Source organism: Mobula birostris, chromosome 14 (assembly GCF_030028105.1).
Source record: "Mobula birostris isolate sMobBir1 chromosome 14, sMobBir1.hap1, whole genome shotgun sequence".
Lineage (NCBI taxonomy): Eukaryota > Metazoa > Chordata > Chondrichthyes > Myliobatiformes > Myliobatidae > Mobula > Mobula birostris.
In genome coordinates this window covers 16,803,761-16,829,885 of record NC_092383.1, presented here as the reverse complement: position 1 = coordinate 16,829,885, position 26,125 = coordinate 16,803,761, and the positions used below count along the sequence as shown (strand labels likewise).

Here is a 26,125-nt window from a genome sequence, read left to right as displayed (position 1 = left end):
TATGATACTTTCTGACACTCAGAGTAATTGATTTCAAACATAGACCGGTTAATTACGCATTCAGTCTAGCATAATCTCTGCAGGCATACTTGTGGATTCTACACTGAGGTTTTATACTGCTGAGGCTTTATAAGGCTTTGGTCAGAGCTCACTTGAAGTATTGTGAGCAACTTTGGGCCTCTATCTAAGGAAGGATGTGCTGGCATTGGAAAGGGTCCAGAGGTTCATGAGAATTATCCTGGGAATGAAAGGGTTAATGTACGAGTGGCATTTGATGGCTCTGGGCCTGAACTCCCTGGAGTTTAGAAGAATGAGGGGCATCTCACTAAAACCAACTGAATATTGAAAGGCCTGTATAGAATGGATGTGGAGAGGATGTTGCCTGTAGTTGAGGAGTCTGGAACAAAGGGGACAGATTCAGAATAGGAGGAAGTTCCTTTAGAACAGTGATAAGGAAGAATTTCTTTAGCAGAGGATGGTGAAACTAGAATTCATTGCCACAGATTGCTGTGCAGGACAAGTCATTCGGTATATTTAAAGCAAAGGTTGTTAAGTTCTATATTAGTAAGGGCGTCAAAGATTACAGGAGAATGGGGATGAAAGGGATAATAAATCAGCCATGATGGAATGACAGAGAAGACTCAATGGGCCAAATGGTCTAATTTTGCTTCCATGTCTTATGGTCTTCAGATCTTATGGTCTTTTTTTATGTAAGCCCCTGGGTTGGTCAGGGTCGACCATGGATGTTGTCCCCATAGCTGTCTACACATATGCAAACCAGGGCAGTACAATATAAAGAGGATGCTGTTGTCCCATGCAGCATCCTCCCCCTCTCCAGGCAGCCGATGAAGCCAAAGGGATGATAGAGACTGATGCAGTTTGGCACCAGTGGAGTGGCAGAAGTTTTCACTCAGCGTTGAGCTCAATGTAGGATCGTCATATGGACTCCAGCTCCGGATTTTTCCCCGGGGTTTAGTCCCAAAGCCTTCCCCATGAGTGGGCATAGCCGCAAGGCAGCTGAAATTTGAGATTAGAGTTTTCCTTCTCATAGATGAGCTGCCAGCCATGGCTGATGAGCCCCATCTGCCCAATGTGACTGGTTTTAAGGCACCAGAAACTTGCCTTTGCCCCTTCTCCCATCAGTAGAAATGGTTCTGCCAGGCTTAGTAACTAAACCACACGTGAAGGCCAGGAGCTGTACCTTGTCGTCAGAGGCTATATGAGACGCATGCCATTGGAAACATTTAATAGTCAGTTGGAACTTAACTCACTACCCTGACTTATCAGGTTATCCAGCATCTATGCAAGAATGTTACATTTCAAAGCAATAAGCACACAATGTTGGATGAACTCAGAAGGTCAGGCAGCAGCTATGGAGGGAATAAACAGTTTAAGCTGAAATCCTCCACCAGGACTGAAAAGGAAGGGGGAAGAAGCCAGAGTAAGAAAGGGAGTGGGGGGACGAGAAGGAGTACAAGCTGGCAAATGATGGGTGAAACCAGGTGATGGGGGAAGGTAGGTGGGTGGGGGATGGAGTATGAAGTGAGAAGCCGGGGAGTGATAGGTGGAAGTGGCAAAGGGCTGAGAAAGAAGAAATCTGATTGAGGAGGAGAGTGGACCAGCAGAGAAAGAGAAGGAGGAGGGGCCCCAGAGGAAGATGATGAGCAGGTGAGGAGAAGAGAAGGGGCAAGAGCGGAGGCAGAGTGGGGAATGGAAAAGGAAAGAAGGGAGAGTTGAGAGTAATTATAGGAAATTAGATAAATCAATGTTTGTGCCATCAGGTTGGAGGTTACCCAGACAGAAAATAAGACTATAAGGAGCAGAATGAGGCCATTTGACCCATTCAGTCTGCTCTCTCATTGCATCATGGCTGATTTATTATCCTTCTCAACCCCATTCTCCTGCCTTCTCCCCGTAAGCTTTGACACCCTTACTAATCAAGAACGTGTCAATATCCAATTTAAGTATACCAAATGACTTGGCCTCCACAGCCAATTGTGACACAAATTCACCATCCATTGGCTAAAGAAATTCCTCTTGAGGAAGTTGAGGTGTTGCTCCCCCAACCTGAGAGTGGCCTCATCATTTTAAGTCAACAGCCATTCATGGGAATTGCTCTGATGGAGGATTACTGACCACACCATTAACTCTGCTTCTCCCTCCACAGATACTGCTTGACCAGCTGAGTATCCCCAACATTTTGTTGTTTGTAATTGAAAGGGTTCCTGGCCTGCCATCCTCAATGCATGTTCAGGAAAACTGATTTTATCCAAAACTCCACCTCGTTTTCTAAAATGTACCAGTCCCTGTTCACTCAACTTTACAAAGACTGACTTTCTGTTAAGCAAGGCTATTTTATTATATGCTTGAGATAGAGCATACACCATGTGCCTTTGTACTGCTACATAAAATCTGCGGTATATCTGAGATATATGTATACACTTTACTTATCTATATTTACATTGCTCACCTGCATTAGAGATGTACCGAAATATCGCAGTTCCAAGAGAGATTTGAGCACCGGTGCCCCACAAGACTGTGTACTCAGCCCCCTGCTGTACTCACTGTACACCCATGATTGTGTAGCCAAGTTTCCAACAAACTCAATATATAAGTTTGCTGATGACAAAACAATTGTGGACCGTATCTCGGGTAATGATGAGTTTGAGTACAGAGAGGAAATCAAGAACCTGGTGGCATGGTGCGAAGACAATAACCTATCCCTCAATGTCAGCAAGACGAAGGAATTGGTTGTTGACTTCAGAAGGAGTAGCGGACCGCACGACCCAGTTTACATTGGTGGTGCGCAAGTGGAACAGGTCAAAAGCTTTAAGTTCCTCGGGGTCAATATCACAAATGACCTGACTTGGTCCAACCAAGCAGAGTCCGCTGCCAAGAAGGCCCACCAGCGCCTTTACTTCTTGAGAAAACTAAAGAAATTTGGCCTGTCCCCTAAAACCCTCACTAATTTTTATAGATGCGCCGTAGAAAGCATTCTTCTAGGGTGCATCACAACCTGGTATGTAAGTTGTCCTGTCCAAGACCAAAAGAAGCTGCAGAAGATCGTGAACACGGCGCAGCACATCACACAAACCAATCTTCCGTCCTTAGACTCACTTTACACCGCACACTGTCGGAGCAGTGCTGCCAGGATAATCAAGGACACCACCCACCCAGCCAACACACTTTTCGTCCCTCTTCCCTCCGGGAGAAGGCTCAGGAGCTTGAAAACTCGTACGACCAGATTTGGGAACAGCTTCTTTCCAACTGTGATAAGACTGCTGAACGGATCCTGACCCAGATCTGGGCCATACCCTCCAAATATCCAGACCTGCCACTTGTTTTTTTTGCACTACCTTACTTTCCCTTTTCTATTTTCTATTTATGATTTATAATTTAAATTTTTAATATTTACTCTCGATTTGTACTCCAGGGAGCAGGAAGTGCAGAATCAAATATCACTATGATGATTGTACGTTCTAGTATCAATTGTTTAGCGACAATAAAGTATAAAGTATAAAGATTTATAAAACACCTAATTCCAGTTTAGAAAGTTGTACTGTTTGAATAAAGCATATTTCACTTAAGAAGAAGTAAAATTGCCTGTTACTGCCCTTGACGGTCTCTGCTTGATGAATAAATGAGTTATGAATGAACTCAGATCTACAATGCAACAATAATCTTTTCCTCGCTCTTCTTGTAGTTCGAATGAAAAGATATCAACCTGAAATACTAGCTCTGCTGTGCTCTCCACTGCACCCTACCCTACCGGCTGCATGATTCCAGGAAGTTTCAGAATAACCCCAATTTCAGAATATTGATTTATTTATTTACATATATATATAGCTAGAGTGCCAAAGGCTTTTGCATGGTACTGCATTTGTCAACATGGAGCAGAGAGCGAGTTTGTAAATCTGGTGGGAACAAAGGTCGTTGGGAATGTTGACGGTGTAGTGCCGCGGGAGACATGTGGGACAGGTGGCAGAGAAGGGACAGGAGGAGGCACAAGTGTAGACACACCCAGTCCTGAGATACCAGGCAAGGTCATTTGATTCCAAACAATTGGTTTATTGATCATTACAGAATGTCTCTCTAGTGCTTCCTACTCCCTCTCCTTCCCTTCCCCTTTTACCAGCCATGATTCCCCTCTCCCTGCCCCCTTCCCACTCTCAGTCCACAATAGAGACTGATATCAGAATCAGGTTTATTAGTAGTAGTAGTAGTAGTCATACTTTATTGATCCCGAGGGAAACTGGTTTTCGTTACAGTTGCACCATAAATAATTAAATAGTAATAAAACCATAAATAATTAAATAGTAATATGTAAATTATGCCAGGAAATAAGTCCAGGACCAGCCTATTGGCTCAGGGTGTCTGACCCTCCAAGGGAGGAGTTGTAAAGTTTGATGGCCACAGGCAGGAATGACTTCCTATGACGCTCAGTGTTGCATCTCGGTGGAATGAGTCTCTGACTGAATGTACTCCTGTGCCCAACCAGTACATTATGTAGTGGATGGGAGACATTGACCAAGATGGCATGCAACTTGGTCCTCTTTTCAGACACCACCGTCAGAGAGTCCAGTTCCATTCCCACAACATCATTGGCCTTACGAATGAGTTTTTCACTCACATATGTCATGAAATTTGTTTTTTTTTGCAGCAGTACAGTGCAATACATAAAATTACTACAGTACTTTGCATGGGTCTTCGGCACCCTAGCGATATATATGCGCCTAAGAGTTTTGCACAGTACTGTATATTTAGAGATATAGCATGAAACAGGCCCTCCAGGTGCAACGAGCTGCTCTGTCCAGGAGTCTACCGATGAACCCTCGCCTAAATGCAGGACTAGTTGTAATAACCAGTTAGCCGAGTAACCACAATGTGGGAGGAAAGCAGAGCACCCAGAGAAAACCCACGCGTTCACGGGGAGAAGCGTACAAACTCCTTACAGATGGCATTGGAATTGAACTCCGAACTCCAATGCCCCGAGCTGTAATAGCGTTGTGCTAAATGAAACACATTTCAAAACAGAACTAAGCTTATACGTACAAATTATGGTCTGCAAACCCACTGGACACATGAAGCACTCTGGTAGGTGGAATGCTTCCCAACAAAGTATTTTAACCCCAGTCACGTGCTGCTAGTTCCTCTAAGTAGAGCTAAGGATTTACCCAGGAGCCTATGGTTAGATGCATTTCATCCTGTCAATTGTGTTAATGAAGTTCGGTAGCACAACCTGGCAATCATAGTCATAGCGATCAGATAATCCCCAAACACAGTGGATACTGTGGAATTCCCTTTATAATCCCACATAATTTTGACAATCTCATTAGTTTCAGTTTGGATAATTGTTCATGGCATGGGGGAAATTGATTTTAATTATTCTGCCTCCAGATATGAAAGGACTTTCACACTTAAATTATTAAAGGATCAGCACTACTGTGCTTAATTTGCAATTTCTGCAAGAGATTTACACTTAAATCCATCATAACACTGTGCTGTACTATGTTCCTCCTTCTGAGCCATTCCAATGATCTCTATAACCCTTGGCAAGTTACACAAACTTTTAATAATTTAATTGTTTTCCTGTAAAAGAAACAACTCTGAAGGTAAAAAAGAAGTAAGAAGAGTAATGTGTTAATGACTGAATAGTGCGGAGCTTGCTGTGGGGTTGACCTGTCAGACCCAGCAGGAAGCTCATTGGACTACGGGTGGCTTACGTTGTGGCCACAAACTTCCGGGACGTTGCAGGTGAGATTCGAACAAGGCACTGCGACCCATTTCAACCACCTGCTTGAAGCACCTTCAATAACTCCAAAAGACTGAGGTTTGGTAAAATATTGAAAGGTTTTTACTCACTGTACAATACGACCTCCACGGTGAGTGTCTGCCCCCGGACTGAAGGGGAGGGGCAAGGCAAAACACCTTTATACAGGACTCTGTGGGAGGAGCCACAGAGGCAGCCAGCAGAGGGGCGTGTCCAGACAGTCAATCCAGTCACAACTTATGTATATGGTTTACCACACTACTCAAGGGCAATAGGATGAGGGAATAATTGCTGCTCTTGCCACATTCTAACCGGTGAATAAGTAAGCTGTGCCATTAAGCTGACTGTGCAAACATGCCACTGACAGGCTTGCAGTGGATCCGTTACTTACTCGAGGTCCTGTTAGACTAGCGTTTCATTGTTCCACACTCTCAGGGCATCAGTATACCTCTCATTGCTATCACGCAGAGCGCAGATTCATAGCAGTACTCTTGTTCCTAGTATCCAAACACTCACAGGTATTGCCCTGTAGTTAAAAAGAGACTTTCGCGGAACGTTGCTCATAACTGACAGCTCCTGCTGACAAACCACCTGGATCCTATGGTGTCTCTCTGTTAGACGTGATGGGAACTGCTATCTCCCCTCCTCTCACCTCCACTCCCCTGGTTCTATCTGTCTCTATTTATGTCTGCCTCCAGATCATCTATCTGCTTCCATCTTCCAGCTCAAACCTCCTTCCCACCTGGCTCCACCTAGCTGTTACCTTCAACACTTCTCAGTCTACCCATCACTAACTGGCCACTGTCTCACCACTACCCCCTCTGCCCTTTTTACTGGCTATCTCTCCTTCTCCTGCAGCGATTCAACCCAAAAATTTGATCATTTCTTTCTCTTCCCTCCACCCCTCCCTGCCCCCACAGATGCTGCTTGATCCACAGATTTCTGCCAGCAGATGACTTGTGCTTCAGTTTCCAGCATTCTTTTGTGTCTCCTTTTTGCTTTGTTGGGCTGCACAGCTCCCTCTAGCCCAGAGATTCTTCAGCAGTAATGAACTTAATGATGACTCTGTCCCTGGCCAATCACACTATACTAAGTCCATTACACCCAACACCAGCCCTTAGAGGCGATCACTGCACATTGGCTTGATGACTACTTCGACTACGAAGATCCCTTCAACCATTTCATTGTTGCTGGAATGCCAGCAGCAGATTGGGTCCTCGACTAGCTTCCCGGAAACATAATAGGAATGGAAAAGTCAAAGTCAAGTCATCACACAAAGCATCCTACCCGGATGCATCACAGCTTGGTGTGGCAACTGCTCTGCCTGCGGCTACAAGAAATTGCGGAAAGTCATGAATATAGCATTGTTTATCATGAAAATCAGCCTCCCCTCTCTTGATTCTGTCTATGTTTCCCACTGCCTGAGAAAAGCAGCCAACATAATCAAAGGCCCATCCCAACCCACACATTCTCTCTTCTCCCCGATTCCATTGTGCAAAAGTTTGTGAACATGTACCACCAGATTCAAGGACCGCTCTTCCCTGTTTTTATGAGACCCTTTTATGGACCTCTTGTATGATAAAGGACACCTGATCTCTCAAACACGAGGAAATCTGCAGATGCTGGAATTTCAAGCAACACACATCAAAGTTGCTGGTGAATGCAGCAGGCCAGGCAGCATCTCTAGGAAGAGGTACAGTTGACGTTTCAGGCTGAGACCCTTTGTCAGAACTAACTGAAGGAAGAGCTAGTAAGAGATTTGAAAGTGCGAGGGGGAGGGGGAGATCCGAAATGATAGAAGACGAGAGGGGGAGGGGTGGAGCCAAGAGCTGGACAGTTGATTGGCAAAAGGTATATGAGAGGATCATGGGCCAGGAGGCCTGCTTTGTCAGAGCCCTTGCACCTTACTTAACTATCGGCACTTCACTTTCTCTGTAACTCTAACACAATATTCCATATATTCTTATTGCTTATCCTTTTGCATAACCTCAGTGTACGGAATGTCATGATAACAAAAGCTTCTCACTATCTCTGAGTACATGCAAAATTATTAAATTAATTATCAATTACATAGCAGCAGTATCAATAAAGAAGCTCTACATACAGTACTGTGCAAAAGTCTTAGGCACATGTCATAAAGTTTTGTAAGGCAAAGATGGGTTCAAAAACAATGAAATGAAAAGTTTCTAAATACCAAAAATTTACTATAAAGAGCAGCAAACAGTGTAAAACTAAGTCAAATTGATAAATCCACTATTCTGAGAAGGCAGGAGAATGGGGTTGAGAGGGATAATAAATTAGCCATGATGGTAGAATAGTGAAGCCAAGTTCTGCTCCTATGTTTTATGATTCCACAATGGATGGGGCGGAATGGTGGCATACCAGTTAGCATAACCTTCTGCGGCACTGGTGTAAAGTCGGGTTTCCCTTCTTGGTGCTGTCCGTAAGGAGTTTGGATGTTCTCCCCTTTACTGTGTGGCTTTCCTCTGGGTGCTCTGGTGTCCTCCCACATTCCAAAGGACATGTAAATTAGGGCTAGCAAGTTGCGGGTGTGCTATGTTGGTGCCAGAAGCATGGTGACACTTGTGGGCTACTCCCAGCATAAACCTTGGGCACTGAGGCAAAATGATGCATTTCACTGTATGTTTTGATTTATTTATTTAGAGATCGAGCATGGTTAAAGGCTCTTCCAGCCCAATGAGACAGCGCCACCCAATTACACCCGTATGACCAATTAATCTACTAACACACTTGTGTTTGGAATGTGGGAGAAATCCAGAGCATCCGAAGGTCATGAGGAGAAAATATAAACTCTTGACAGAGAGCGGCCGAATTGAACCTGGTTCCCTGGTGCTGTAATAGTATTATGCTAACTGCTAAGTTGCCGTGCGTTTCCATGCTCCAACGTACTTGCGACAGATAAAGCTAATCTCTTTTTTAAAAGACTAATATTATAACCCTAATACAAAAAATCATTCAGTACGTACCAGGAAAGGGAACACCCAGGAAGTGTGCGTAAACCGTCTCACTGTCGATGCCCAAGTTATTTTCAGCAACAAGCGTGTAGTTCCCGTTGTTATAGTGGGTGGGCTTATCGAAGAGCAGGCAGCCATACAGCCAGTCCTTTGCCTTGTCGTACACCTCAGTTTTGATGTAGTCGGTCTCATTCAACTTGCGGCCCCGGTGCAGCCAGTGAATGCTCGGTAAGGGGTTCCCATAGACGGTAAACTGAATGCAGTGCATATGTCGCTGTTCTGGCTCCTTCAGCTCCACGATGTCAGGAGCATCTGTAAGATGGAAGAGATCAGAAAGTCTTCATTCAAGACTGCTGATGTCACCTCTGCCCTTTCTCCAAAAGTAAAGATACCTTCTGGTTCCTGCTGAGATCCTTTCCAGTAGAAATGCTCTGGTAGGAAGGCCATTGCCTATAAAGGCATAATTGTTGAACTTTGCAGATCATTCACCCCTTGGGCCTGTGCTGGCACTTTCAAGGAGCTTCCAATTAATCCCAATCCCTGTTCCTTCTGCACTACTTTCCAAAGCATTAGGATCAATCTACCTAAAACCTCCCCATCCAGAACCAATCATTTACATGAAAGAGTCAGCAATCTCACTTCAACCACAATAGGGTGAGTCACAACTCCACCATGGCTATCTACAGAAATAAAGCTGCTGTCAATACCATACTTACAGTAAACATGCAAGAGCACCGAGGCATTCGTCATCCCCACCACATTCTCTGCGATGCACGTCAGCAGTTTCCCATTATCCTCTGGATCGATGTTAAATAGGGTTAGGTTTACAGCTGAGACTGTGGTCAGGTTATTGTTGGTCTAGCAGAGAGAGAGAGGAAAGAGACAGAGAGAGAGAATTCCTGACTGACCTCACAAAGCAAACACTGAACAGCCTGAAAATAGAGGCGATCAGTGGGGATAATTAAGGAACACCAGGAATGGAGATACGACATGGGTGGAGTTCTTCCATAACTTGCTTCCAAGACAAACCTTAAAAATCATGCATTTCTTGCACGGTACAACAATTACTTGTTTAACTTGACTCTGAGGATTCCAGAACATAAATATGCTTTGGAAGATCCAATTTTGTGTAACAGTGGTCTCCAAAAAATATATATAGTGTTTCCCAACCACCTCAGGCCTGACTGGGTAATAGTTTCCTTTCCAGATGCTAATGTTAGTGATAACTACCAGAAGCCCAACATAGTTTTAATTCTGATTAGCCATCCATATGCACCCTTCCATTCTTTGCCCCTTAGAAAAGTAATCTTTGGATGTCACAAAAGAACGTTACATAGATTTCTGATGAAGGAGAGGAAAACACTATCTGCATGAAACCTAGAATGAATGTCAGTTCTTATTAAACTGAACGATACTGCAAATTTTGCCAGATTTTACTGTCTTACTTGTTACAATCTGTGTCTAACCTTTATTATCAGTGTTGGCTTCTTGTTAATTAGTAGCAATGAGGTCTTTGAGGAAGCTTATTAAGGATATCCTCTATTGATTACACTCTTGACAAGTTATGCTTGTCAAGAATATAATCAATAAAGGGTATCCCCAAGAAGCTTGCTGAAAGATCTTACTGCTACAAATTAACACAAAGCTAATCTACAAAGCGCTGGTGGAACTCAGCGAGTCAGGCAGCATCAATGGAGGGAACTGGACAGTCAATGTATGGGGTCAAACCCCTCCATATGGACTGTTAAAATGTCGACTACAGCAATGCATCAAATGTAAAATAAAGACTGAAAATGCTGAAATGCTGCAGGTATGAGAGGAAAGTAGAGTCAACAGTTCAGGTTGAAGATCTTGCATCAAAACCTATACTGTATCTTTATAACCTGAAAATGTGTAAATTGGAATCTGAGGGAATAAAGCACAAAAATGCTGAAATGCTCATTTGCAGAGTCTTTTTAGCATTTGCTATTTTTAATTCAGACTTTTAGCACCTGCTTTGTTTAACAGTTAGAAGGACTGAGTTAATATTTCTAGGAAAGTGCAAATAAATATAATTTATATTTACACAGTGCCTTTCACAAAGAAGATATCCAATATGCTTTACATCTAATTAAGTATTTTTGAAGTGCAGTTGTTGCTGCATGAAATGTGGCAGACAATTTGCACTCAGCTAGTTCACATAAAGAACAACGTGATAATGACCAAATTAACTTACACTTTCAATGCTTTTGATTGGAAGATAAATATTGGCCAGGGCACTGGGGAGAACTTTATGGCTACTCTCTGAACAAGTGTCACAGAATTATTCATTTATTTATTTAGAAACTCAGCATTGTAACAGGCTCTTCAGGACCAACGAGCCCATGCAACCCATTTACACCCATGTGACCAATTAAACTACTAAAATGTACAGCTTTTGAATTCCAGTTCTGATGAATTTCCCCTTGTCCCACGATGTGTATTTCTCAGTATTATTATTTATTATTATTACTATTTGTATTTGTACTGTTAGTCTAATTTTGCATATTGGTTGTTTGTCAGTCTTTGTGTGTAATTTCTCACCGATTCTACTGTAGTTTTTGTTCTACTGTGAATGCCTGCAAGAAAGCGAAGCTCAGGGTTGTATATAGTGACATATACGTACTTCAATAAAAAAATTATTTTGACCTTTGAACTTTGATCTACTGCAGGCAGTAACCCATAATAAGAATACTCATAGTTGATTAATAGTTTAATCCATAAACAATAATAAGAATGTATTCGCACAAATCCTGATTTTTAATCCCTCATTCAGTTCTGTTTACCCCCATCCTCCACAATACATGACTTCACTGATAATAACCGTTAGCAAAGCAGGTAATTGGCTGCTAGTCTTATTCTGCAAACGAGGTATCTGTTGTGATATCCTTAAGTTTTTTTCCCCTTTTGCTGATTCTTCAAGACAATACAATCAAGAAATAAGAACCAGTCACCCTATCACTCACTGAGAACCACACAAACTCACCATTCCAATGCCACAGTAACGTAAAAATTTCACAGTGACACTAAGTTACAACATAGCCTTTCTGGCTCTGAATCCTCAATCTGAGTAGAGATTATATGTATTATTTATTATAAGATCATAAGACATTGAAGCTAAGTTAGGCCATTCAGCCCATTGAGTTTACCCCGCCATTCCATCATAGCTGATTTATATTTCCCCTCAACCTCTTTCTCTTGCATTCTCCCCGTAACCTTTTGATATTCATCCTAATTAAGAACCCATCAACCTCTGCTTTAAATGACTTAGACTCCACAGCCTTCTGCAGCAATGAGTTCCACAGATTTACCAACCATGTACAGCTTGGTAATGCAGTGGTTAGCACAATGTTTTACAGTGCAGGCAACCTGGGTTCAATTCCCACTGCTGCCTGTAAGAAGTTTGCATGTTTTCCCCGTGACTGTATGGGTTTCCTCCGGGTGCTCGGGTTTCCTCCGGGTGCTCGGGTTTCCTCCGGGTGCTCAGGTTTCCTCTCACAGTCCAAAGACATACTGTTTGGTGGGTGAATTGGTCATTGTAAATTGTCTCATGATTAGGCTAGGGTTAAATCGGGGGTTGCTGGACGGTGCGGTTCGAAGGGCTGGAAGACCTATTCCCAGCTGTATCTCAATAAATATAAAATAAACACATGCATGTTCAGTTAATTGAGCAGACTCACTTTAAAATCTCATCTGAAAGGTTGCACCACAGAAAGTGGCATCTAAAATCTCCGCTGATGCACTTTAAAATGTTGTAGGTGAACATTGTAAATTGATGCCCACTTTGCTCTACAATCAAAGTACATTAGCTTAGGCAACAGAGAGGCAATACCGGGGCAGTGATAGGTACTTACCAGAATCAAGCTTGGGATATGTTTGTATCCTAGAAATAAGTATCAGGTCGAGTACTATTGCCCGTCCAATCTGTAAATGAGCTAACTCTAAAGGTTGATTTATACTTCTGTGTCAAATCAACGCCATAGGTACTGTGTAGCCGTGAACCCTACGCAGAGCCTACACAGATCCTTACACCGTACCCTGGCATGCACCTCTCCCAAAATGTAACTATGCATCGCGGCAACGCAGACCGCAACAGCTGTGATTGGTCCGCTTGGTAGCATCGCATTTCCTCCTACGCTGCAATAGCTTCCCATTGGGCGACTGAAGGACAGGGAAGGAACTCTGGCTGAAATGCTTTCCATAAAGCTTTACAGTCCTCCGAAATTATAGAGGACACATTTCGCTTTTACGAAAAAAGACGCTTGCTTTAAACTTGTTTACCCCGAGAAAGACTACCATGACCATGAAGCCTTGAGCAGGCAGGTGTGTGCGCATACGTGACGTGCGCGAATTGCAGAGTGACGCAGGCACACCAACGCAAAGTATAAATGCTCACAACGCACGTAGGTCACCTGCGTAGGTTACGGTGTCCATTTGACGCAGAAGTATAAATCAGCCTTAACACACACTGACGTCAGTAGCAATGTCTCTGCTGCCCCTTCAGCTGTCTTGATAAGGTGCAAATCAACACAAGGAGTAGAGAAACAACTAATGTCACAGATGAACAGCCCAAGGCAAGGTATTCACCATTCAACCTCAGATCAACAAGTCTTCAGTCATAGGGGATAGATAAATGATAAAGTGTAGAAGTGTTGCTTGATTCCTCAATAACAAATATTGGGTTACCAATCTTTTATACAGTAGGTTGCCTGTGATCCTTGTTTAAATTTGGTTTGGGAATTTTCTATGAACATGAATGGCTAAATCTCTGCATGTCAAGGTGGGATGAATATTCATTGATGTTGTACTCTCTGCCCTGGATTTGCATTGTGCCAACATTACTTGCCTTACCAACCTATATCTGAATGTTGTCTACGTCTTGCTGCAACCAGACTGCTTTATTATTATGATGATTTAGATTCAAATCAATTTTCTTATCACATGCACCTCAAAACATACGTACAGTGACATGTGCGGTTTGTATTAACAACCAACACAACCTAAGGATGTGCTGGGGGCAGCCTGCAAGTATTGCCACACACTTCAGCATCACCATAACATGGCCAGATTGTTCAGCAGAACAACACAAGCAACAACAACAGCAAACAAGGCTTTTCCTACACACACTCTCACACACACACACACACACACACACACACACACACACATACGTCCTCCACTCCCAGGACAGGCCGCTTCCGGGTCTCCAGCCTTCAGTGCGCTTGCAGACTCATAGATGTCAGGACTCTGACTTCCCCAGTGGACCCACAGACTCATAGACCCAGGGTTTCAGCCATTGGGCCTTGAGAAATGGAGTCTGATCAAGTGGAATCTTCAGGTAATATCCCTGATATTGTATACATTTCTCTGACATTAAATGTACCTATTGAAACCTATTGAAGAACTTTTGAACTTATCATGAATGGAAGCCATTGATAAAGAAGATGAAGATGGTGTCACCTCCACCTGTTGCTGATCCACCTTCCCTTTCTCCCATGGTGCATTGCCCTCTCCAATCTTCTCCAGCCTTCTCCACCTATCACCTTTCAGCTGTTTACTTTATTCCCCTCCCCCCCCCACCCACCTGGCTTCACCTATCACCTTCTAGCTTGTATTTCTTCCCTCCCCCAACCTTCTTATTCTGGCATCTTCCCTCTTCCTTTGCGGTCCTGATGAAGGGTCTCAGCTTGAAATGTCAACTATTTATTTATTTATTTCCATAGCTGCTGACTGACCTTCTGAGTCCCTCCAGTATTTTGTGTGCATTGCTGAAGAGATTTGGCCCAAAGGAGCTCCTACAGTGATGGTCTGGGGCTAAGAAAATGGCCACTAGCAAGCATTATAATCCAATTTTTTTTTTGCCAGTTTTGACATCAAACTGTGGTGTATTCATGCACGGACGTCTTTTGCATTTATTTTTACCAAGGCTCTTGAAGCTACACTTCATCTGGTTAAATACTGCCTCTCTCACAGCTCTTTGGTTCAGATTCTTTGGCGCCCATCCATCCTGATGAAACCAAGGTGAACATCAGTGATCAGCTAATGAGTGAACAGGAGCATCTGGTAGCACAGAGAGTGACACTTTCCACCACTTTGTTAGCAATACAGAGGATATTGGTTGGCTGGTAGGTAGTCACATTGGATTTATCTTGCTTTAGTGGAGAGGATTGTTATTCCTTTCCACACCTTGTGGTGCATTGGGTCTTGTCAAATCTTTACCATTTTGGCTGTTTTTTATGAGGCTGAGTTGCTAGCTCGATGCTTAACCCAGCATGAACAGAAAGGCATCCAATGAGCTGGCTGGATTTGAACCCAGGTCCATTTGCCTCAAAGTCTGGTGAGGATGCCACTACAGCACCAGCCGGCTTAGTAAAAAGGATACTCCTGGACAATTTTCCACATTGTTACATAGGTGTCAAAACTTGAACAGAATGGTTCGAGGCACTAAAGATAGATTTATGCTTTCAGGGTTCACTCAGTGTCTAACCACTGAACCTACAGGACTTAGCCAACTTGCTCAGTGGTGGCTCTCCCATAACAATCATTGTGAGGATCACTGAAGATTCCACTCAAAGTGCATTTTATCACTTTGCGACCCTTAATGCTTGTTCTACAAAGAGAAGTACTGATTCATCAGTAGTATGCAACACCTTTGGCTGTGTTTGACCTGATAATATTTATTTATTTATTGAGAAACAGTATGGAATAGGCCCTTCTGGGCTTCGAGCCACAACACCTAGCAATCCCTGATGTAACCCTTGCCTAATCACAGGACAATATACAGTGACCAATTAACCAATCGACCAGTATGTCTTTGGACTGTGTGACTTAGGGGGTCTAGAGGATCCCCATCCCTCAGCAACATTCCACTGCCCGCTTGAGTACCACTGTGACTAAACCTCTAATGACCTGTACTGCCAGTGAAATAGGACTAAATTAAAGATTACCTCGGAAATTGACCGTTAAGTAAAATACTGCAAGTGAACTAGATCAGGGTCTTGCGCCGGTCGGACCTTTAAGATATTATACCTGTCCCCAGATGTTTAGGAGGCTTTGGAAGACAGACTGGGCTAAGAGCAAAAGAGATTTGTGGGAATCTGAATTCTAGCTTTATTCTGGGTGGTTTGTTTTTTTTGGTTTGTAATGACAATTGAACAGCTTCCTAAGCTATTTCAAAGGGCAGTTGAGTCACCCACATCGTTAAGCATTTGAGTTTATGCTCAAGACCTCACTCACAAATAGTTTCAATTTAATAGAGCTTTGGGAATTATTCACCTGCCCTCCACTCTGCTGTTGTATGATGAATAACAATGTACATCTGGAGGCAATCTTTCCTTGGGTTTCTTGGAACTAGACAGGAAGTGAGGAAGAGCACTTGATTGATTGGACTGTTTGGCTAGAATTCAGAAGAAAGTGCAGCTTTAATATGTGGTTATAAATGTCTGTAAAACATCACTAAAGAAACAAAATCCTGGTTATAAGATATGTGTAAAGTATGTTTATTATTTATTAGGAATAATATATTAATTATGTTAATAGAAAGTAATTTATATGTGCAAATTAGGTTAATTAACATGGACGATGTCCTTTTATTCAAAGGCAAACTCATTACTGAATAATCTAAAAATAAAAATCTGGCTCAGATCTCATCAGTGGTTGGGCGAAGGTTATATCCTCAGAGATATTCACATTGTTGTGTCAAGAGCACTCACCTGACCCTTTCACTGCACGATCCCTCATTAATTGTCTAAGCAAGTATTGAGCTCTGGCAGAGATAGAACATAGAATGTGCTTCCTAGGGGAACCACATGATTCTATGAGTGAGGGAATACTCCAGCTCAATAACACCCTGGTTAGAGCACACTTGGAATATTGCGTTCAGTGCTAGTCTCCTTCTTATGGGAAGGATGTGGAAGCCTTAGAGAGAGTGTAGAGGAGATTTGCCAAGATACTACCTGGATTGGAGAGCATGTCTTATGAGGACAGGTTGAAGGAGTGAAGGCTTTGCTCTTCGGAATAAAGGAGAATGAGAGGTGACTTGTTAGAGACATACAGGACGGTCAGTGGGATAGATTGAGTGGACAGCCAGAGAGCTTTTCTCCCAAGGCACTTCCCAATAGCTAATTTGAGGGGGCATAATTTTGGAGGAAGGTATAGGAGGGATGTCAGAGGCTTGGAGAGTGGTGCATGCATAGAAGGCAGTGCCAGAGTTGATGGTGGAGGATGGTACATAAGGGACATATAAGAGACTTAGATAGGAACATGGATGACAGAAAAATGAGTGGCAATGTAGGAGTAAGGGTTAGATGGACCCTAGAGCTGGATAAAAGATTGGCACAACATTGTGCGCTGAAGGGACTGTAGTGTGCGTGCTGTTCTATGTTCTATGTTCTATGATTCCCTGCTCCCAGGAGAGGAATCCCTGAAAATCCATAAATCTGGGGGAAGACTTTGAGGATGTACCCCCACGGGGTTCAGTGTATAATTTTTCTGAGTTCCAAGCTCCTCATTCCCTTCTACATCCTTTTACTCACTCATACATTTATTTATCTGTCTATTTATTTATTTATTTATTTGTTGTGATATAGTGTGCCCTTCCAGCCCTTCAAACCGTGCTACCCATCAACCCCCAATATAACTTGAAGCTAATCACAGGACAATTTACAATAACCAGTTAACCTACCAGCTGCTAGGCCTTTGGAGTACGGGAGCAAACTGCAGCACCCAGAGAACATGCAAATTCCTCACAGAACAGCGGCGGGAATTGAACTCAGTTTGCTGGTACTGTAAAGCATTGAGCTAACCACTTCACTACTGTACCACCCAATACAGTGACACTAACTGCGACCTGGGTTTCTATAGTCAATCTTGCAAAGTTTTCCTCAAAAATATCTGCACTCTGGTCTGAGGACAATTAAAAGTAAAGCCCCATGGGTCCTGAGTTACTTATGTTCTAGATTAGTTTAGGGTTTGAGTAGTTTTACCTGAAGCTTTTGTATCTTGGGCAGGAGATACAAGATCCTTAGCCACCACACCACCGGGTCCCGGAAGAGTTAATACTCTACAACCATTTTGCTCCTAAACTGGTGTGAATAACTCTACTCACCTCAACTCTGAACGGATTCCACTACCTACAGACTCACTTTCAAGGACTGTACAACTCAAGTTCTCAGTATTATTTATTTACTTTTTTATTTGCACTTTCTTTTCTCTTGCCAGTTGGTTGTTTGTCCATCTTTGTTATGTATAGTTTAACATAAATTCTATTATATTTTTTTCAGTAAATGCCTGCAAGAAAATGAATCTCAAGGTGGTACGCAATGGCATAGTCCTTTACGAATAAATTTGCTTTGACTTTGATTTTGAAGGTTTTTAACAAAAATCCAGTCATCAAAAATTTGATACTAATCAAGGGAGGACTTGAATTTCCTTCCTTCCTGAGATCTTTTGTCCTGGTATCTGAATACTACCTCTGTATTTTAATCACCACACCAGTATCACCTACCATCCTGTAATTCAACTGAATGCCCCTGACTGTCCCACCTATAATTAATTTCTTCTCTTGATACAGTCTTAACTCCTGCAGAATTCCCTGCCCCAGCACCTTCTGATCTGCTCAGCTTCTCTCCAATGGGCGCTGGATCCTGACGCCAAAAGGACTTGAGAACATTCAATTGATATTCAAACGAGTATTTGACGGATTGTTCTTACTGAGGTTGTTCATTCGGTGCTGGTGATGTGTTTTTTTGTCATAAATAGAAAAACTGGAAATAGAAAATGTCAGTTTGAACTTGGGGTCACACTCCAAGGAATAAAACATGTGCTTCAGCTCTGCTAAAGTAGGCCTTATTATGCAAACTATCACGCTGTTTTCTAGCATGACTATATTCATTAATAACTGGTTTCTTCTAGGTTTAAATGATGCTATTCTTTCCGGGACAACTGAAAGTTGTTACTGTGATTGAAAACGTCCTGTTGTGCCTTCCAATAGTTGAAGTAGCTGGCATTTGTGACCTTAGTCACTCATCACCTAGCTTCAGAAACTGTGAAGCACCTGATATTGTGGAATCCCAGGCAGTAATTAGTAGCTTTCAGGAAGAAAACAAGGAGTAAGTGAGATAAATGAAATTGTGTGGTGTTGCTTATTTCAGTGCTGAATTGGAAAGGCACTTAGCATAGATAACTGATATTAATCACTTGCCATTAGTATGGGATTGACGGAGTGGGACTCAATGTCCAGTCAGGCACTGTGCTATGAACATTGGGTTGACCTTGGGAGTGGCCACTGGTAGCAGAAATTCAACTGGGAACTTTGTAGAAAGTTAGTGGTACTTATGCAGGCCACTCAATTTCACAATCCCCAAGATGGGGGGGGGGGCGGGTTGCGATCAACCTTAGGGGAAACTGGTCAGTAGTTTGGTATCCAGCCATCATTGACCACTCTTAGGCAGGGCTGGTCCTCTGAGCACAGCAACAGATATGTGCCCCATTAAAGTAAATACTGTGCTCACAATGAACCTTTCTACTGTTTACCTGATCAGCAATCCAGAACCAATCCAAAGGCCAGGTTGGTGCTTATCATAGAGTCATACAGCACAAAAATAAGCCCCTTTGCCCATCCAGTCATGCCAGCCAAGATGTCCATGTAAGGTAGCTCTATTTGCCCATGTTTGACCCAGATTCCACTAAACCTTCCCTGTCCATGTACTTGACCAAGTGTCATTTAAATATTGGCAATGTATACTAAGTCACCACTTTATTAGGTACCTCCTGTACCTAACAAAGTGGCCACTAAGTGTACTTCATGGTCTTCTGCTTTAACAGGCCAACCACATCAAGGTTTGATGTGCTGTGCGCTCAGAGATGCTGTTTTGCACATCACCGTTGTAACACATGGTTATTTGCGTTACCACCACCTTCTTGTTAGCTTGAACCAGTCTGGCCATCCTCCTCTAACCTCTTTCACTAACAAAGCATTTTTTCCCCCACAGAACTGCCTCTCATTGGACAATTTTTGTTTCTTGCATACTTCTCTGTAAACACTAGAGACTGCTGTGCATGAAAATCCCAGGAGATCAACTGTTTCTGCAATACTCAAACCGCCCCGTCTGGCGCCAACAATCATTCCACGGTCAAAGTCACTTAGATCATATTTCTTCCCCATTCTGATGTTTGGTTTGATCATCAACTGAACCTCCTGACCATGTCTGCATCCTTTATGCGTTGAGTTGCTGCTACATGATTGGGTAATTAGATATTTGCATTACTGAGCAGGTGTACAAGTGTACCTAATAAAGTGGCCACTGAGTGTATCTGCCTCAGCCATTATCTCTAGCAGCTCATTCCCTGTCAGTACCACCCTCAGATTGAAAATGCTTCCCCTCACGTTACTATTGATTCTGTCCCCTCTCACCTTTAACCTGAGTTCTCTGTTTCCTGTTTGGCGAGCGTTGGGAAAAATCAACTATGATCTCTGGCGTTCCTCACCTTGCCCCTAATCTCTCCCACTCCCTTCACCCCCAAGTGGCAGATTCCTAATGCAGAGTCAATAATACCCTTGAGCTTGGGAGCAACTGAAATCTCCAGCAACAGGCCCAGAATTGTCCTTCACACTCCAGGCAATAATCACCTAGTACACCCATTAGGGAATGCTGGAACTTCTAGTCAAGAGGATGTATCTCTTCTAATGGGATAAATGGTTAATTAGCTGCTTTCCATAATTAGCTATTCTCATTTACAAGTCAGTAGACATGAATTTTCGGACACTAAACACTGCCCTTTCTGTAAGAAGACAGCATACAATGTGTGCACTTATTTTTTAAATGTTTCCTTAGTCTTCCTTACCGGCTGGTGGCGTAGTGGCATCAGAGCTGGACTTCGGGCCAAGAGGTCCAGAGTTCGAATCCGGCCGGCTCCCTTGCACGCTCTCCATCCGTGCCTGGGTTAAGTGTCGAGCTAACAACTCGACCTCGTTAAAAAAAAACCTGGAGAGGGATGGGCTCCGCCAGGTGTCAGATGCCCAAGACACGCCGTATGATGAGCATACCGAAAAAGAGCTTGTCATGACGGCGCCCCAATGACTCCACCAGGAGTTAAAGGCGGGGGGGGGGCTCGCATGCACACACACACACATAATCTTCCTTAATATTGTACTAAATGTTCAAAAGAAAATACTCATTTGAGCAAATATGTAAATTCACCTGGGAACCTGGCTGGACGACTGACCTCTGAAGCTGAGGTCAGGTGTTCAGCATCTGAGCTCCAACCAGCTTCAGCAACATCATCCGACGTACAACAGGGACACAGTGATTGGCAAAGAGGCACAGCCAGTAAAGCAGCTGCTTCACAACTCCAGCGATCTGGGCTCAAACCTGACCTGCGGCACATTCTACCTGTGAGTGGAATAGACACTGCAAATGGAGTGGAAGACGAGACAATCATTGGCAAATGTCCGAAGCAGGCCCTTTGCTCCAGCAAGTCAACACCAACCATAAGGTGGCATGTGTGAAAACATTTGGGACAATACATAATAAACTGACACTAGCTGGAGTCGGGCTTTGAGCTCATTATAATTTGCTTGATAATCAAATGTATTAAAGATAAAAGATGAGTTTTATTTGTCATGTGTACATCAAAACGTACAGTGAATTGCATCATTTGCATCAGATCAAATCAGCGAGGAGATCACCATGCTTACGTTGCCAACATAGCTTGCCCCTTTGTCTTTGGAATATGGGAGGAAACCAGAGCACCTGGAGGAAACCCATGAGGTTATTAGGAGATACATAAGCTCCTTACAGACATTGGTGGAATTGAACCGTGATCCTGCGGCGGTTGCTCTAATGGTGCCGCAATAACTGCTAAGGTACCGCATATTAGCTGTCCTGGCTCAGCGTTTGAAGGTTATTAATGCTCTGCAAGGGCTGAGTCAGATCATAGGCTACCACTTGGCATAGTACTCAGGGACTGTGCACCACTGGAGCAGCTGCCTTTCAGCCGAAGCATTAAACGGGAGCTGCATCTGTTTACTCCGAGGGATGCAAGTGATCCCAGAGCAGGATTTCAAAGACAAGCAGGAGGTATTAAACATTGGCTGGGAGAAGCTGAACAGATTGGGCCCATATTCATCAAAAGAATGAAGGATTATCTTACTGAAGTACGTCAGATTTTAATGTAAGGGTAGATGTTGAGATGTTTTCACCAGCGGACAGCATGGTGGTTAGTGTATTTGCTTCACAGTGCCAACAAATACTAATTGTGGTTCAATTCCCGCCACAGGGTCTGTCTGTTCCTCCCTTGATCGTGTGGGGTTCCTCCAGGGTACTCCAGTTTCTTCCCACATTACAAAGACATATGGGCTAGGATGAGTAACTTGTGGACATGTTATATTGGTACGGGAAGCGTGGCAACCCTCGGTGATTTGATTTGATGTAAGTGACTCATTTCACTGTATGTTTTGATGTACATGTGACAAATAAAGTTAATCTTCAAACCGTTTCTATAGGTTCTAGATAAGTGGCCGGTCATTTGTAAAGAAGGCAATTAGAAATTTCTTCTCACAGAGATCAGTGGATCCCTGGAATCCTCTGTCCTGGGGAATTGGACAGGGTAGGTCATTATAAGAATTTGAAACGGAAGATAGATAATTTTGTTATTTGAAATATTGACAAATCAACAGCAATGAGGACCTGGCATAGCTGAGGCCTGGAGTTGACCAACCAGGATCATACTGAATGGCAGGGCAAGCTCAAAGAGATAGTCCATGTTGTTTTGTTTTTGTGCGCTCTTTTATTGTTTGTGGAATCCTGCTGTGCACATATTAGTAACAAAGTGTCGACATTTTAAAAGTAGTTCATTGGTTTCGTAATACTTTGTGATGCAGTGTGATGTACTGTACATGAAAGTTATTCACCAATATTCCATCAAGGACCACCCACCATCCAGGCCAAGCTCTGTCTGTTCTCGCTGCTGCCATCGGGAAGGAGGTACCGCAGCCGTAGGTCCCACACCACCAGGTTCAGAAGCAGCTATTACCCTCCGACCATCAGGGCCCCGGGCTAGCATGGATAACTTCACTCACCTCAGCATGGAACTGATTCTATAACCTATGGACTCTCTTACAAGGACCCTACAACTCATGTTCTCAGTATTATCCATTTATTCATATATCTATCTTTTTATTTGTTTGTACTTGCACAATTTGTCTTCTTTTGCACATCTGCTGTTTGTCAGCCTTTGTGCGCAGGCTTTTATTATTTCCACTGTATTTTTTGTCCTACTGTGAATGCCCACAAGTAAATGAATCTCAAGGTAGTATATGGTGACATATACATACATTGATAACAGACCTTAAACATGTGTCTAAACCATAAACTATTTGGGATATTTGTCCATAGCCAGGCCTTGACCTGAAGTCACCTGACGTCCATAATCCATCCACTTCAGCCAACTGGCTCTGGGTGGAGTGAAGGTGCAGGAAGAGCAGTTTCTCTTTTCCACCTTCAGGCACTGAGCATAGTTGAACCAACACTTGACGAATTCAGCACAGGCTGCAAACAGAGCCTGTGTCCCATTGCTTGTGATGCCTAAATAACACACCGTGCTGCTTAGTTACACATTGAGGCACTGGGGAGCTTTCAACTCCACTTTAATAAAACTAAAACCAGAAGGTCAGCACAAAATGTGAAATGAACCTAAGATGCTGAACAGATAGCAAAACAGCTCGTGGAATTATTGCGCACCGAGCTCATTAATATCCTAACACACCAGTTCGACACAGCGCCAATAATCAAAACAACAATTAGGGAGAGGCAAGCATCTGCAAATTCATTACAACATCACATTGCAAATCATAAAATTGCCTAGTTTAATTCATTCATGTTTTAAAGGTCAAGATATGAGGATTACAATCACAGTGTGATTCTAAAGAGAAAGGGAGCAAGTGATTAGTGACGACAACAGTATTCATCTTAATCCTTTTTTCTGTTCTCCTGCTGCTTATCCCAACAGACAGATAACGTAATCTCTGGTGTTTGGTGCTTTTATTGTTTGTAAGTACCTTGTCTACTATAATACCTTTTGTCTTCCAGCTAGTCATTCTAGAAGTCCCCAGCAAATTTGGTGAATTAATTTCAATGATCGAAGATGTTCAAGTTTATTAAAAGCCACACCAGACCAATTGATTAATGCTTCACAAAACATTTCCTACTTTATCAATTTCTTAGTGAAGCACTCCAATCTGCAGGGGCCAACATTAAGCATTCACACACCAAAATGCCACAAACATAGGTGTATAAGATGATGAGAGGCATTGATTGTGTGGATAGTCAGAGGCTTTTCCCTAGGGCTGATGTGGCTAGCATGACAGGGCACAGTTTTAAGGTGCTTGGAAATAGGTACAGAGGAGATGTCAGGGGTAAGTTTTTTACGCAGAGTGGTGAGTGTGTGGAATGGGCTGCCGGCGGTGGCGGTGGAGGCGGATACGGTAGGGTCTTTTAAGAGACTCCTGGACAAGTACATGGAACTCAGAAAAATAGAGGGCTATGGTTAACCCTAGGTAATTTCTAAGGTAAGGACATGTTCGGCACAGCTTTGTGGGCTGAAGGGCCTGTATTGCACTGCAGGTTTTCTATGTTTTTATGTTTCTCAACAGCAGCTAACGCGATTCTTCTGTGGTTGGTCATTGCTGCAAGTATTAATAGGTGTTGACACACACATTGGCCATTCGGCCCATTCAGCTTGTGACAGCACTTTATATACCGGGACCTCACATTGCAATCCTGTTCTCTAGATTACTGCCCAAATAAAGTGATAGATCATATTAGGTAGTTGTAAAGACTGCCAAACGATTGGCAATCCTCACTGTTACTCTGTGAAATGGATTGTAGCTTTGGGAGTTCACACAAACACACAGTTTCAGACTGAATCAATCCTCCTCCATGGACAGCACTGTTCCACAGTTTCCTGTGATGGAATCACTGGAAATCCATTGGACTAACAAGAAATATATGTATTTCAGTTTTATTTGTATAAAATATTTTACTTTGTTACATGAAGTGTTTGACTGTTATTAATGCACACCTGATTAACAAACCCTCACACCATAATAAACCTAATTTTAATTTTGTATGTTTTAATTCCCTCAGGTAAATACTTCACAATAGAAGTTAATGAAAAAGTAGATTAGAACCTTAATTTTATGCTAAGTAAGATATTAAAAATAATATTTTAATTCTATTTTCATTCCACTTCCCATTTCAATATGTCAACCCATGGCCTCCTCTACTCTTGTGATGAGGCCATGCTCAGGTTGGAGGAACAACATTTTATATTCCGTCTGGGTAGACTCCAAAGTGATGGCATGACCATTGCTTTCTCGAATTTACGGTAATGCCCCCACCTCCTTCACCATTCCTCATTCCCTTTTCCCTCTCTCACCTTATCTCCTTGCCTGTCCGTTGCCTCACTCTGGTGCTCCTGTCCTTTTCTTTCTTCCATGGCCTTCTGTCCTCTCCTATCTGTCTCCCCCTTCTCCAGCCCTGTATCTCTTTCACCAGTCGACTTCCCAGCTCTTTATTTCACCCCTCCCCCTGCTGGTTTCACCTACCACCTTGTGTTTCTCCCTCCCTTCCCCCCCCACCTTTTAAATCTACTCCTCAGCTTTTCTTCTCCAGTCCTGCTGAAGGGTTTCAGCCCAAAACATCAACTATTTCCTTCCATAGATGCTGCCTGGCCAGCTAAGTTCCTCCAGCATTTCGTGTGTGATGCTACTATTTGAAGATTCAGCTTTTTTCCATACTGGTGGACTACCCATGGTGAACTTTGTTTACATACTGTTCTAACATCCTCTTTTTTCCCTGCAACTATACACTCAGTGGCAACTTTCTTTACACATGTGCACCTGCTCAGTAATGCAAGTATCTAATCAGCCAATCATATAGCAGCAACTCAATGCATAAAAGCACACAGACCTGGTTAAGGGCTTCAGTTGTTCAGAACAAATATCAGAATGGGGTAGAAATATGATCTCAGTGACATTCCCTCATGGAATGATTATCTCAGAACCTGCTGATCTCCTGGGATTTTCACACTCAATGGACTCGAGACTTTACAGAGAATGGAGCGAAAAATAAGAAAAAAACATCCAGTGAGGAGCAGGTCTGTGGACAAAATCACCTTGTTAATGGCAGAGACAAAATGCTGGAGGAACTCAGTAGGTCAGGCAGCATCCATGGAAAAAAGTACAGTCAACGTTTTGAGCTGAGACTATTTTATTCATAGATGCTGCCCGTCTGCAGGGTTCCTCCAGCATTGTGTGTAAGTTGCCTGGATTTCCAGAATCTGTAAATTTTCTCTTGTTTGT

At 43.0% G+C, this 26,125-nt stretch overlaps 1 protein-coding gene across 1 annotated transcript in view; it reads right to left on the bottom strand.

Annotated features, from left to right (window-relative positions):
- LOC140209736 (NT-3 growth factor receptor-like) overlaps positions 1-26,125 on the bottom strand; it is a 946,852-nt gene that overhangs the window by 442,290 nt on the left and 478,437 nt on the right. The window contains exons 7-8 of the mRNA XM_072278139.1: positions 9,462-9,603; positions 8,758-9,057 (exon numbers count right to left, since the gene is read on the bottom strand). Of these exons, the coding sequence (XP_072134240.1) occupies positions 8,758-9,057; positions 9,462-9,603 (442 nt within the window). The remainder of the gene's footprint in view (positions 1-8,757; positions 9,058-9,461; positions 9,604-26,125) is intronic.